The sequence below is a fragment of the Megachile rotundata genome, chromosome 14 (genome assembly GCF_050947335.1).
Source record: "Megachile rotundata isolate GNS110a chromosome 14, iyMegRotu1, whole genome shotgun sequence".
In the NCBI taxonomy this organism is placed as follows: Eukaryota; Metazoa; Arthropoda; class Insecta; order Hymenoptera; family Megachilidae; genus Megachile; species Megachile rotundata.
This window is the reverse complement of record NC_134996.1, coordinates 14,391,846-14,405,720: the sequence shown is the minus strand read 5'-3', so window position 1 is coordinate 14,405,720 and position 13,875 is coordinate 14,391,846. Positions and strand designations below refer to the sequence as shown.

The window sequence follows — 13,875 nt, the reverse complement described above, 5'->3', positions numbered from 1 at the left end:
TTGTCCACTAGCTGTGGCTTCGAATGAGTCGAGAGAATGGAGAGAATCGTGTCAGTAGGACGATCTTTGAGAAATGCTGCATCATACTTGGATGCAAAAGCGAGCGAGAAATTCGTGAAACAATGTCCTGGAAATTTTATCTGGAACTCGCGAACTCCAAGTATTATCTAAAATATTCTAAATTTTTAGATATTAAAGTACATAACAAGATTCTAAAATTCTAATAGTCCAGAATTCTAAACTTTCACTGCTCTAATGCTTTAAAATTATCCCAGGATTAAAAAATTTCAAAATACTGGTAAATTAATATTCTCTTGCCCTAAAAAATTTAGTATATACTCTACTTATTTGTAAAAAATAACTTGAATACGATAACGAGTAGAATTTGCAGAAGTAAGTAGCATGTTGACGGAACAAATAATTCTAATAAGTGGTTGCAAAACCATGCGAGAAGGGCATAGTCGAATTCGTCGAAGAAAGTGACTTATTTTCCGAGGAGGAGAGAGAAAGTGTCCAAGCAGAAGGCTACTCGATCGAGTCTTCGGTCGATAGTCTTGCTTGGTTCACAAACGGAAACGGACCAAGCAGGTGCGCGTCTTGAAAGAAGAACTTACTGTGGAATGATAACAACCGAGAGGACGTCTCTGTTCTACGAATATTACGTAAGTAGTATCTTCATCTTACCCATTTACATTTCTTCTGAAAGAAAGACTTATTCCAATAACAACGCAATAAAATTAAAAAACAAAAATGATGAATACAATTTTATAAAAATGTTCTTATCAAAGAAATTATAACAATAAAATGAACGAATAAATTCACGAAGAAGAAATGACTAGTATAAGGTAAACGAACGAATTCCTTTTAAAGAAGTAATTAGCATAAAGTTAAGAACCGTTGCTCGAAACTTTCTTCGCGTAAGTCGGTATACGAAATAAAAACCACACTAGGTTTTTCCTGACCATCGTTTTCTACTTTCAGGTCTACCATGAAGCGTAAAGGATCTCATTTACATTTCCTATTGCTAGTTTTACAACTGTCCGTTTGTATGGGAATCCCAGGTACGTGAAGAATGACTTTTATGAAAATGGATGTCTTTTCTATCGAAGTTGTATAAATGTTAATAGGTAATTTGTCCCCCGTGCCTGCTATTGATTCATTGAACAGTACGCTGATAGAAACTTCCATTGGGCCTTGGAGCGAGATTCTGGAAAACTGGATTGTCTCTGATTCAAAATTGTCAAGGACATCGAAAGTAATGAAACTGGGTGACAAAACTTTGACCGTATCTAATAAAGTTTCGACACCGAACAAAAGAGAAGTTTCTGAAACGGATCTTTACTTGCTTGGTAAAGTACTTGATAACGCAATTCTGTTAAGAACATTTTATGATTGATTGTTTATTAACATTAGGTGCAATAGAAAAGCTCGTCTACAGGGTAGATTTCCTAGAGAATCGTTTGAGAAGAGCAGAAGAGCTACTATATTATGTAATTTCTGGAAATATCAATAAAAAAGGTGAGCTCTACCCTCTTACCAATTTCCAATACATTGTTTGATAATTAATTATATTTTTCAGAACCTTGTCCTTCCAATTACACGAAGATTGGCCAAAATTGCTATCACTTCAGCACCCGTGATTTCGACTGGAAGTCATCAGCAAGTTTGTGTCGAGGTATGGGTGGTCAATTGATCGAGTTCGATACGAATGATGAGAAACGTGACGTGTTCGCTAACTTGCAAACGAACTCCAAGCTGAAAGGTAAAACCTTTTGGACGGGAGGATTGAATCCGGGTCTCCTGTGGATCTGGGCAAGCAGCGCCAAGCCAGTTTTTCAAAACACAAAGCAAACGGTACCTGGTGATGGCAGGTAAGAGTTATGATTTATAGCATTGAAATTTATGTGATATGTGTATGGTATGAAGCTTAACCTTTCAATTGTAGGTGCTTAAAATTGTCCTACAATTCAACGTCCAGACTGTACTCGTACCAAAGCGATGATTGTGGAGCGAGACACAGATACGCCTGCAAATTAACGGTAGATGACGAGTCAGCGAATAAAATTGAGAAGAGTGCGCGAATGTTAATGAGCAAAGATTATTCGGGTACAAACAACGACTGAACTATATCATTATACAATCGTATTTATATTTATAATATGATATAATGTAAACTATAAATATATTATAAACTATAAACATATTTTAATTCATAATATAAACATATTTATTTGATTGTTTGCGAGATTTCTTACACGCTACTGAATGTTCTGGCAAGTAGTTTTAAAATAAATTAATGCTTTACATAAATAAAACTATTTCTATATTAAGTACCAGTGTTACTTTCATTTCCCTGAATATTGTTCTGATATAAGTTAAAGTATATTGTATTAAAATATTATATATATTAGATATGCATATTCGGTGACCACTATACTGTGTACTATGTACATAAATATATTTAAACCGTGAAGGTACCATCATCCCTGATCTAATATTCAGTAATTTTAACATATAATCTTATGTATGATAGGACTTAAATATAAATTATTAAAACTAATGAAATTAATTTAGTTAAACTAGGAATTTAAGACTATTGCGAGATATGTTGTCTTGAGAAATAGTTACTAGTCAATAAAAGATATAAGATTCTTAGATTTCCTTCATGATCTTTTATCTTAAGACTAGTCACATACTATTTCTCTCTTCTCCTTTTTAATAAAATACTGTATCTTTACATATTTATCATAAAAGCATTAAAACATACTGCAAGGAAAGGAAAGTTCATTTCTAAATAAATTCTAGAGTAATAATTATCTTGACATATATCGGTTCTAATAATTTCTACTCTCCTGTAACTTAGACCCATTTGAATGTTATGTTCTATGGCTTCAGCTCGTTTCTTGCCATACTCGTTTCAAAGCATCCTGCTCATTTCTTGTCCTCTCGTCTGATATCACTCAGAACCATCCACGGATGTATCCAAGGCCGGAATTGAGGTCACAGCTTTTGCAGATTGATGGCTCATGATAAGACTTCGTTTTCCCTCGTTCACCAACGACAGCACATCGTTACTGTCGGTGATCAAACCTCCGTTTTCAGCAATCAGTTTCTTGGTGGTCTCGATGTTATTTGCGTCCACGCCACGGCAACAGTCATCGATAACGGCTAATGCGTATCCTAATCGAAGTCCATCTAAACAAGTGGCTTTTACACAAATGTCGTAAGCCAAACCACATACATATAGGTGTGTAACGCCTGATTTACGGAGGATCGTTTGCAATTCCATAGAATCCTTCGAATTATTATCGTAAAATACCGAGTAAGCTTCCAAATCTGGATGTTGGCCTTTGCGTACCTGAAAAATGATGCACGTTTAATGAAAGCATTATTAAAATTCTCCTATCGACAACTAACGTAAAAGTTAACAAAGCAATGTATATAGAATGGATAAAAGTATGAACTACCTGTTCCGAAGCTGTCGCAATGACAAGGTCTTTGTGCAACTGTGCTCCCCATGTGTTCATGACGCAATGCTTCGGCCAAAGTATTTGTTCCAGATAAGGCTCCGCAAAAATTACGGTACTAAATGGCTTTGCATTCTCCTTGGTCACCTGCATAAATAAAAAAATCACGTTTGTATTATTGTATACGAGAACAAATTCGTTATTAGCAAATTTGCTTGACCCATTATTATTAACGGTTTATCTTTAACGGTCCTATTGAAATGAAATTTACTAAACTCTATTTGGGACCCACGTGTTACCGACGGTTTATTTTTAAGAGCCCTCGAAGAGCAAATAGTCAGGCGCTATTGTGCTTTCGCACGATTTATGGCAAGGACTTATCCTGCACGTGGCCTAAAGGGTGCTTGTAAAAAAGGACAATCCAGATGTCCAATAATTACTGGTGACTCGACGTTGTAGGTATCGGATGTTATGGCATTGATTGTTTGAAAAAAGGCATGGCATTATTTGGGAATAGAAAGCAACTTTAACGCGATGTCGCATTGCTTTAGAATAAAGTTGTCCCTCGCGGACTCAAGGATCTGGTCACAACATGGGATAAAGGAATGTGCCTTTCAACAAAAAGATTTATCGATTTATCGTCCACCATTTGTCCCGTTAAAGAATGAACTTTACAAAAGTACACGTTTCGAAAATTTCTTACTTAGTCTATAAAAATATATTTTTACATATTACGTCTATGAAAGTAAGAAAAATATATGCAAAAGAAAGGAAAGGAATTATACACCTACTTTTGAATCCGAATGCAAGTCGCGTAGGTGTAAATTTTCATAAAAACTGATATGATTTTCTGGATGCCAATCCAAAGAGTAAATAATATTATCAAAATGTCCCTTCCTTATCAAACGATTTATCGGCTCAATTACATCAACTCCATCCTGATTGCAGCCGCATCGACGGAGGGCTAAAGATCCGTCGATAAAGTCATTTTGCACGTCGACGACAATAAGTGCCTTTACAGGTTCAAAAATGATTCGCAACCAAACGTTGAATCTGTCGGTTAAATCAGATAAATATTATTGTGATATCGTAATCTAAAATTGAATATGAACAAATTAAAATTATATATATAAATATAGCACTGAAATCACAAATGTATATTAATTTTAATCATATTGTATTTATCTGTAAAAAAATTATTATTTGAATGACTTTACATATAAATCAATCTTACAGTAATCAGCACTTTATGAAATTTTGCTTAATAAAAAAAAAGGTTACATAACGTACATTATGAACAAATTCTGTTATAACATAACGTTCATTATCATATCTTCTATGCAGATACAATTCATATCTTTTGTAAAGATATGAATTTTCATATAAACGGTAAATTTTCGTTATATTGCCATATTTGCATGAATTTCTATGAACTTTCTTTATGATACTTCTGCACTACAATATAATACGTAGATCTATAAAAATCGCGGGAAAATGAAAGAAACAGTTCTTGCCCCGTATTAACTTTGATTCATTCCACTCCATTTTAACAATTTTTCTAAGTCTCTTTTTCTAACTTTGTTAAAAAACTATTTTCTAAATTTAGCGTTCGTACATTGATTTGTTAATTGATTGGTTAATTGACTCATATAATTACACTCGCGCATCTCTTTGTATTCATTCTTTCTCTCTCCCTCTCGTTGCTATACATCGCAACAATTATGTAAATCTTTTTTTCGAAGCTATGTTCAAATCACCAACATTACGTATATATGTTCAATGAGACTATAATGTTATGCTGAATTAAATTTATTGTTCGTTTTACTTGTAACATGCACACACATGCATACTCACATCGTCCATTCTTGGTCCTTTAAAATGCCATCTTTGTCACGATCGAATAAATTGAAAATTTCTTGAATTCTCCATTCTTCCTTTTCGAGTTCATCCGATTGGAAAAGTGCCACGCAAATCGACCGAAAGTTCGTATAATTTAAATTGTTCTGTTCTTTCAAATCGAAATCGGTTAAAAATTTTTCCATAGGGCGCCGCTTTTTCGCGCAAATTGAATTCACTATTGATTGGGTATCTCTTGTTCCCATCATCTACAAGAAACACGGTTACCAGTGGCAAAACCAGCTTGTATCCTGACGTAAAATTTCACTTGTAGTTGTAGATAATATGTTTATGCTGTTTCGCCGTAATATGTTCACAAGTGAAAACTTGTATTCGCATACAATTGATGTACGATTCTTTTGTTGATAATTGTTAAAACAACTTATTTTACAAGGTTAGTTTTAAGCAAAACGCTCGTAACGCGTACCAGCTACTAACTGACGATCGATCAATATCTGTAGACAACGCTTAGATTTCTAAGTGTATCTTCCAAAAACAACGCTTTGATTTCTAAAGATTTATTAGATAAATTACTGATTTACAATGATAATCAAAAACTTCTTTCAAATACTTGTTTCAGTTGATATTCTTACAGGAAATAAAGAAAAATATTTTCGTATATAGTCTGTGTCCGTAATTTTTTTTTAGCACACGAACAAAGTCGGAAACTGATTCCGGGAATTGATAAAACGTTTGGTTTCCACCGTTACCGATGATTATACAACTGATTGATTCCATTCACTAACCCTTATATATAGAAAAAGTGCAACGACGTCTTTAAATGTATGTGTGTACAATGTAAATGTAAGTGATGTATGTGCTTCGACGAATTTCGATTTGTATAAAAGAGCAATAAAATACTAACACACCTACTCATGATATTGTATTAAGAGTATTATCTTTGACTTTATAAGTTATATTTTAAAGGATTTTGTGAAAAAGATAAATGGATTATAATTATCATTCTATATCAAGTGATATATTATTAGTTTAGAAATAAATACATTTTACAATGGATGGATGCTTAGGGATATATCAGTTGCAGGAATATGAACATGAGGACAGAAATTTATTTTATAAAACTTTATTTACTTTTATAAATAGATAATAATAAATTAAATCATAAATGTTTGGTGTGGTAATTAACTGTCAGATTTTTAAATATAACAAACCAATATCTAATCTTATAGATATTAATTATACTTAAGTATTAATAATTTGTACTATTATTAAATTTCACTCAAAAATCAATATATTTATGACAGATAAAATTAAAAGTGTTTTAATTTTTTCAGTTACTTCACATTGTTTCTTAAAATTACCATAAATTAGTAATAAGTAATGTTTTCACAAAAAATAAAAAAAAAATCATTGCACTTGTGAAACATATTTTAAGATCTATTGAAAATGTAGTACATGTGTGCAACAAAAATTTGGTATTATTACTTTTATATTATTGTTCATTAACTTTTAGTGGATGTAAATTAGCTGTCAATATGCACCATCTTTTGTATACTCTATAGGCAAACTGGGTCATGTACATCAACTCACTGTTTTAAACTTTCAAAACATGTGAAAAAAGTTGTTAGTACATTGTAGAACGTTTTATCTATTAAAAATAAGAATTTGGAAAAAATGAAATGTTATTTGCGCTATCAATGACCCAGACTACCTATAAATAATTAGCCAAAACAAGAGTTATAGTTTTCAATCGCGTTTACAGAACTTCACATTTTTTCATTTTGAACTAGTTGAGACAGTCTGAAAAGCTTCTCTCCTCGCAGCAATTTCAGTAGCTACTTTATTGATAAAAGGATGTCTAATTTTTCCATTAGTTGCAACAAAAAATTCCTCTAGCTGTCCAGGAATTTTCTCTCTCTTTTCATATTCAAATGCCTGCATGATCAGGTCTAATCTATCCAAATCTTTAACATATTTTGCCTCTGCGGATTCCTGTTTTTCATATTCCTGTAGATCAGATTTAAAAAGAAACAATGATAAAACAAATTATTAAGGCCATTATACTTTTATAGATGTAAAATATGTATCAATTATGCTTACACGAAACATTTCTAATATCATAGGACCTTTGTTTCCTAACAGTTTACAAATGTCTTCCATAGCCTCATCTTCTAGCCTGTGTTTCTCATCAGGTGGTATACCACAATGAGGTGTTATATCTCCCACAATACACTCTGCTAAGTCATGAATTAAAGCCATCTGCATGATTCTATAGTTGGCAAAAAATAATTTATATATATAAAAATTTTGATGATCAATTATCTTCCACAGACAATATTAATAATACCATTTCATACTTGACTTTGTCTAAATTTTCTTCGTTATCCACTAAGAACGAAAGCATGGCCATTCTGTACATGTGACCAGCGATTGTTTCTGGATCAGGAATATTTCTGATCACCCATCCTGTCCTTTTCATATGCTAAAATCATAAACATGTTTATTAAAAATCTAGTTGTTTTATTAAAAAAAAATAAAAAATAGCTTTGATTAACAGAACATAAAAATATATGTAAGGAAGACCAAAGTTAAAACACATGAATGGCAGATGAAATAAAAAATGACTGCTTTTGTTTTTTAAGATAAATATTTAAAAAATATAACATTAATTAACAGCAAAACTGTCAAATAGCACTGAATAATTACTTCCTACAAATTTTTAGAAATTTTGTAGAAATCATTATATAATAAACATTCTATAGCATCAAACACATTATTAACTACACAAAATCATGCTGATTGCACTTGATTGAGAATGCCAAAAGAGAACATTTGACGTATGAATACATGTATACAGAAGCGAGATCACGAGTCCGAAACTATGAATTTATATTTGTCGCAATGTTGCCTTGACAAAAACCTTCGTTAACGACTTACCTTCAATCGACCAAGCAATTCCATGAATTCTTGCAGATTTGTTATATCCATATTTTAATATTAACAACCTTTCACCTACTGAAATGTCAAATGCACTTTTTAGGAATATCTATCAAACCAAAAGTTTTGAATTGCACTTTACTGATCAAGTTTTACAGATAATTATTAAATTACAGTATGAACAATCGTAGAACAGATATGCGACGAAGCAAGTCAATCAACTGCTCAAGACTGCGCGAAAATCTGACGCTCAAATGATATTCTTAATCACAGAAGTAGGAAATATATATAACATCCACACATATTTATGAAAAGAACTGTGTCAGTAAGCCATAGATTTGGTAATAGATAGATGGTATATTCGATACTTTCCGGAAGTATGATGCACCGGAAAACAAGTTTTCGTTCACACTACGTAAGTAATTTGTGATAAGGCGCTTATACTTTTTTAAATATTTACTTCGCCTGTACATTTATATCAAATTATTGACTTTAATGCTATATTTATGAGATTTTTATTTCTTGCAATGTTTATATTGTAAATTCGTATTTTAATTCATGTCTGTAAGTAATTCTTATTTAAAGTGCCCGCTAAATCGAGGTACTATATTATAATGTTCCGTACTAATAATTAGACATTAAATATATAATTATAATATATATAATGATTAAATATTACGAAATAATATTTGGTAATATTTAAAATCAGAGCTTTCCTTAAAAAGCTGTTTCCTTTAGCAATAACAATTTTTTTGTATGAAATACTTGAAAATCATAACTACATAAAATGTGCACAAATTTGTAATGCCTAATTATAATAATAAAGCTTAATTTGCCTTGACTGATTCTAATTTTAACTAGCTTCGTCAATGTCGTTTAGAATTTGGTATATACGAAATTTGTAATTGTTGCGCGCACAATACAATTAATGTTTAGTGTATTAATAAGTATTCTATTTTTATAATTGAAAAAAATATTAATTTCAAAATAACCTAATTTTCTACATTTCTACAATGTCATAAACAAATGTAATCTGTTAAATAATACTTTAAAATGATTACTCTTTTGTGCTACTATTAATCTTGTTGCAATTACGTTGTATTATTATAACTTTTAATTAACATTTGAAACACTTGGTATACAATGTTTCAGCAAAAACACGTCTAAAATGTTTTAATGACAAAAATTTTGTTCGTTTGTAAATCATCCTTAAAACTCGATCATTGAAAATAAGCTTTTAAATCAGTCAGCTGACCTGTCTTGTGATAGCAGCCAGGCTCGACTTGTGTAGCTTGACTTGCTGTTGTAGGGTGGGCTTACTTCGATACGTTTCACGTCTCGTAAGTTTCTTTACTGTCATTTATTTCATTGATCGTAGATGTACTGGGTGCTTTACAGTTTACCGCATAGCGAATATAATCATAACGATTTTATATCGCATAAAAGATACCTGTGATTTTTGCGAAAAGGCTGGCGCGTATAGTATCGATCGTGCCAGTTTGAATACACCATCGTATTTTCAATCAATGATAAAATTTATCTATTATATTCAGTCTGAGATCAATAAAAAAGGGATTAAACTGTTCCATATGGGTGATCGATGATAAATATCCCGTTTAAAATCGATATTTTGTTAGGACAGCAGACGTCTCGCGGGCTTAAAGAGGGCTACGCCTACTTTTTAAATGAACTGCTCACGTGAATTTTATAGTGAATGAATGTGTTAGTTGACATCAATCTTTTTGCCAATTCCAAGCGAAATTTATTTGAAACTGTTTGCAAAGGTAGTCGATTTGAATAGAACATTCACGATCGTCGATTTTTCTGTTCATTTTGTCCCATTTAATGATTGGTAAAGTGAGTTTAAGTAACATTTCGTATTACACTTTACTAATTTGTCTTCTGTAACTTAATTTATGATACAGTTGAACTTTTATGTAATGATCAATTAACAATATTTAATTTTTTATCAGAGTATATTTTACTTCCCTTCTTGTTTAATAAAATATTTCTAAGTGAATTCATTACATTTATGTCTACATAGCTTATGACTTAAAATGCTTTCAGTTTGGTTTTACATAAATAACGATTCACAATGACGAGTCGTGGGATGCCAAAAATTAGTAATGAAGAGAGGGAGACCAAATTTGGCTATGTTTATGCAGTATCTGGTCCTGGTTAGTATATTATACTTTTTACAATTTATACTGTGATTTAATTCTTTCTAAAATATAATTTTACTTACAGTTGTTACTGCAGAGAAAATGTCAGGATCAGCTATGTATGAATTGGTAAGAGTAGGATATTATGAACTGGTAGGAGAAATTATTCGTTTGGAAGGTGATATGGCTACCATTCAGGTATGACAACATTAAAATGATTATGTATGTTCTAATAATTACATGCACATTGTAATACTATGTCATTTATGGTCTTACTATTTATACACAGGTATATGAAGAAACTAGCGGTGTGACTGTAGGAGATCCTGTCTTACGTACTGGAAAACCATTGTCTGTAGAACTTGGACCTGGTATCCTTGGCAGTATCTTTGATGGTATTCAGCGGCCATTGAAGGATATCAATGAGCTTACAAGCTCAATTTATATCCCAAAGGGTATCAATGTACCAGCATTATCAAGAACCGCTAGCTGGGAATTTAATCCATCCAATATCAAAAATGGTAGCCACATTACTGGTGGAGATTTATTTGGCATAGTTTATGAAAATACATTAGTCAAACACAAGATGATTTTACCTCCAAAGAGTAAAGGAACTGTTACTTATGTAGCACCTGCTGGAAACTATACAGTTAATGTAAGTTAAATACTGATAGGTAAACATTTGTAGTGCAATAATAATGTGTTTAATATAATTAATAAACACCTTGCTGCTGTGTTTTATAGGACATTGTTTTGGAGACAGAATTTGATGGTGAGAGACATAAATATACCATGCTTCAGGTATGAATATAAGTTTACCTATATTTTTAGTATGAGCACATACACAATAATATAATTATATGCCTGCAGGTATGGCCAGTCCGTCAACCTCGTCCAGTTACTGAAAAATTACCAGCTAATCATCCTTTACTTACTGGCCAACGAGTATTGGACTCTCTTTTCCCGTAGGATTTTAATTCGTTACTTCTAAGCGTTTTTTATAGCAAATGGAACAAATACTAAAGATATTTATAAAATTATAGATGTGTACAAGGTGGAACAACTGCTATCCCAGGAGCTTTCGGTTGTGGTAAAACTGTCATCTCGCAAGCTTTATCGAAGTATTCGAACTCCGATGTTATTATTTACGTTGGTTGCGGAGAGCGTGGTAACGAAATGTCTGAAGTACTTCGTGACTTCCCTGAGCTTACTGTAGAAATTGACGGTGTCACCGAGTCTATCATGAAACGTACTGCTTTGGTTGCTAACACTTCAAATATGCCTGTAGCTGCTCGTGAAGCATCTATTTACACCGGTACATATACAATTGTCTACAAAAGAATTCAGCACATTTTGTTCTTGCTTTATTATATAAAGAATGTATGCAAAAATTATGTGTTCTATAGGTATCACATTGTCAGAATACTTCAGAGACATGGGTTACAATGTATCTATGATGGCAGATTCAACATCTCGTTGGGCAGAAGCTCTTCGTGAAATTTCTGGTCGATTAGCTGAAATGCCTGCCGATTCTGGTTATCCTGCTTATCTCGGTGCACGACTTGCCAGCTTTTATGAACGTGCAGGAAGGTAGTTTAATTCATTACAGGCGTATGTGATTGAATATTTCAATGTACTATATACTGATTTTAAACACATTATTTCCAGAGTAAAATGTTTAGGTAATCCTGATCGTGAAGGTTCCGTTAGTATAGTTGGTGCTGTATCACCTCCAGGTGGTGATTTCTCTGATCCCGTTACTAGTGCAACTCTTGGTATTGTGCAGGTACTGATTAGGATTCATAATTTAATATTTTTTGAAGAAACCCTATATTTATGTGTTTTATTTTTGTAGGTATTCTGGGGTCTTGATAAGAAACTTGCGCAGCGTAAACACTTCCCGTCTATTAATTGGCTTATATCGTACAGTAAATATCTGCGAGCTTTAGATGACTTTTATGATAAAAATTTCCAAGAATTTGTTCCTTTGAGAACCAAAGTTAAAGAGATCTTGCAAGAAGAAGAAGATCTATCAGAAATTGTACAGCTAGTTGGTAAAGCTTCCCTTGCTGAAACAGATAAAATTACGCTGGAAGTTGCCAAACTTCTGAAAGATGACTTCTTACAGCAAAACAGGTACTGATTATTTTCTTAGTACTATCATATTTAGAAGTAATAGTATTAATGTATTGCTGTGCTCTACAGCTACTCACCATACGATCGTTTCTGCCCATTCTACAAAACTGTGGGAATGTTGAGAAATATGATCGCATTTTATGATATGGCAAGGCATGCAGTGGAATCTACGGCGCAATCAGATAATAAAATAACATGGAACGTTATTAGAGATAGCATGGGTAATATTCTCTATCAGTTGAGTTCCATGAAGTTTAAGGTAAATATTATTAACGATATATTTTGGTATATAGAAACAGAAGCAATACGTATTTTGATTGTTTCAGGATCCAGTGAAAGATGGCGAAGCAAAGATTAGAGCTGATTTCGATCAGTTGCACGAGGATATTCAACAAGCATTTAGAAATCTAGAAGATTAATTATCAGAAACAATTATACGAACATAAATTCTCTATGTTCAGGAACCTTATATGCTGGTCATTTAAGGATGTCCTGGATCTACTGGAGAGAAGTATAACGAATATTTCGTAATCACGTATCACGCATTAAACTACTGTTATATTAGTTTCAATACTTACAAAATCTTGTACATAAAATGTTACAAATATAAAATCTACTATAATTGTATGTGTATTAACTGAATACTTAATATAAAAACAATACGTGATGGTTGAGATAATAAAATGGTAGGACGTCCTTAAATGCATTTCCAGCTTATAAAAAATATGTATTAAGTACTATAATAAGTTACTGCAAAAAATTTGGAACAAAGTTACATGTAATTAGTTGAAAATGTTAAAGAGAAGACAAGTTGTCTGGAGAATCAAGCTTCCTGTTATTTTGTTTAGCATAAATGAAACATGATTGTGGAAGATGTTATGCAGAGAAACATTTGTACGTGTGTCAAATAAAACATCGTAAAAAGCTCTCCATTCATCCATATATAATACATATTTTTCTTTCGAAAAGCAGAAACATGCGCTTGTTTTAGCAGCAAGGGTGATATGATAGCTTTTTACCTGGACATGAAACTTTCAATTAAAGAGTATTAAATCTTGTATTATAATAGTGTATTATGTCTACGCGTTAAGCGGTAAATATAACGTTACATAAAAGTGTTATTTTGAACGTTAAGACGTTGAGAAATAGTCTGAAAGTTTAAAAAAAAATATCAAGCTGTTAAACTGTTGAGGTGCAGGGTCTTTATATCGTTAAAAAGAAAGTATAGAGAAAAAAAGCATCGAAAACAGTGTTCTACTAACTTCGACATTTCCGTTGTATCATATGTAAAAATAAATAAATACTATACATAAAAA

The 13,875-nt window shown here is 32.2% G+C and overlaps 4 protein-coding genes across 5 annotated transcripts; 2 read left to right on the top strand and 2 right to left on the bottom strand.

Annotated features, from left to right (window-relative positions):
- Nucleotides 1-50: 50 nt before the first annotated feature.
- LOC100882650 (uncharacterized) lies at nucleotides 51-2,209 on the top strand. The gene is made up of 6 exons (XM_003700105.3): nucleotides 51-662; nucleotides 982-1,061; nucleotides 1,128-1,349; nucleotides 1,414-1,518; nucleotides 1,580-1,871; nucleotides 1,946-2,209. The coding sequence occupies exons 2-6, from the start codon at nucleotides 989-991 to the stop codon at nucleotides 2,121-2,123; spliced, it is 870 nt and encodes a 289-aa protein (XP_003700153.2). The 5' UTR covers nucleotides 51-662; nucleotides 982-988; the 3' UTR covers nucleotides 2,124-2,209.
- LOC100882543 (nicotinamidase) lies at nucleotides 2,130-6,203 on the bottom strand. The gene is made up of 4 exons (XM_003700104.3): nucleotides 5,322-6,203; nucleotides 4,259-4,520; nucleotides 3,468-3,614; nucleotides 2,130-3,358 (listed from the first exon to the last, which is right to left on the bottom strand). Exons 1-4 carry the CDS (start codon nucleotides 5,570-5,572, stop codon nucleotides 2,957-2,959), a joined length of 1,062 nt encoding a protein of 353 aa, XP_003700152.3. The 5' UTR covers nucleotides 5,573-6,203; the 3' UTR covers nucleotides 2,130-2,956.
- Nucleotides 6,204-6,597: 394 nt separating this feature from the next.
- On the bottom strand, nucleotides 6,598-8,575 carry LOC100882429 (5'-deoxynucleotidase HDDC2). Of its 2 annotated transcripts, none has more exons than XM_003700103.3 (4): nucleotides 8,262-8,575; nucleotides 7,682-7,806; nucleotides 7,425-7,593; nucleotides 6,598-7,331 (listed from the first exon to the last, which is right to left on the bottom strand). In XM_003700103.3, exons 1-4 carry the CDS (start codon nucleotides 8,310-8,312, stop codon nucleotides 7,101-7,103), a joined length of 576 nt encoding a protein of 191 aa, XP_003700151.2. In that variant the 5' UTR covers nucleotides 8,313-8,575; the 3' UTR covers nucleotides 6,598-7,100. The 2 variants fall into 2 exon arrangements, with proteins under 2 accessions (XP_003700151.2, XP_076395837.1); XM_076539722.1 differs by lacking the exon at nucleotides 8,262-8,575 and adding an exon at nucleotides 8,031-8,051.
- Nucleotides 8,576-9,465: 890 nt separating this feature from the next.
- Nucleotides 9,466-13,181, top strand: LOC100878693 (Vacuolar H[+] ATPase 68 kDa subunit 2). The gene is made up of 12 exons (XM_003699991.3): nucleotides 9,466-9,601; nucleotides 10,329-10,438; nucleotides 10,509-10,621; nucleotides 10,713-11,078; nucleotides 11,168-11,224; nucleotides 11,294-11,388; nucleotides 11,467-11,738; nucleotides 11,830-12,013; nucleotides 12,092-12,209; nucleotides 12,279-12,559; nucleotides 12,629-12,818; nucleotides 12,886-13,181. The coding sequence occupies exons 2-12, from the start codon at nucleotides 10,357-10,359 to the stop codon at nucleotides 12,976-12,978; spliced, it is 1,851 nt and encodes a 616-aa protein (XP_003700039.1). The 5' UTR covers nucleotides 9,466-9,601; nucleotides 10,329-10,356; the 3' UTR covers nucleotides 12,979-13,181.
- The last annotated feature ends 694 nt before the right edge of the window (nucleotides 13,182-13,875 follow it).

Coding starts and splice junctions, on each gene's coding strand:
- LOC100882543 (XM_003700104.3), bottom strand. CDS start 5,572: ATGATGGGAACAAGAGATACCCAATCAATAGTGAATTCAATTTGCGCG. Junction 4,521..5,321: donor AAGGACCAAGAATGGACGAT/GTGAGTATGCAT, acceptor TTTAACCGACAG/ATTCAACGTTTGGTTGCGAA. Junction 3,615..4,258: donor ACTTGCATTCGGATTCAAAA/GTAGGTGTATAA, acceptor TTATTTATGCAG/GTGACCAAGGAGAATGCAAA.
- LOC100882650 (XM_003700105.3), top strand. CDS start 989: ATGAAGCGTAAAGGATCTCATTTACATTTCCTATTGCTAGTTTTACAA. Junction 1,350..1,413: donor AACGGATCTTTACTTGCTTG/GTAAAGTACTTG, acceptor TATTAACATTAG/GTGCAATAGAAAAGCTCGTC. Junction 1,872..1,945: donor ACGGTACCTGGTGATGGCAG/GTAAGAGTTATG, acceptor TTTCAATTGTAG/GTGCTTAAAATTGTCCTACA.
- LOC100882429 (XM_003700103.3), bottom strand. CDS start 8,312: ATGGATATAACAAATCTGCAAGAATTCATGGAATTGCTTGGTCGATTG. Junction 7,807..8,261: donor AATTGCTTGGTCGATTGAAG/GTAAGTCGTTAA, acceptor TTATGATTTTAG/CATATGAAAAGGACAGGATG. Junction 7,332..7,424: donor TGATATTAGAAATGTTTCGT/GTAAGCATAATT, acceptor TCTGATCTACAG/GAATATGAAAAACAGGAATC.
- LOC100878693 (XM_003699991.3), top strand. CDS start 10,357: ATGACGAGTCGTGGGATGCCAAAAATTAGTAATGAAGAGAGGGAGACC. Junction 12,210..12,278: donor CAACTCTTGGTATTGTGCAG/GTACTGATTAGG, acceptor TTATTTTTGTAG/GTATTCTGGGGTCTTGATAA. Junction 12,819..12,885: donor TGAGTTCCATGAAGTTTAAG/GTAAATATTATT, acceptor TGATTGTTTCAG/GATCCAGTGAAAGATGGCGA.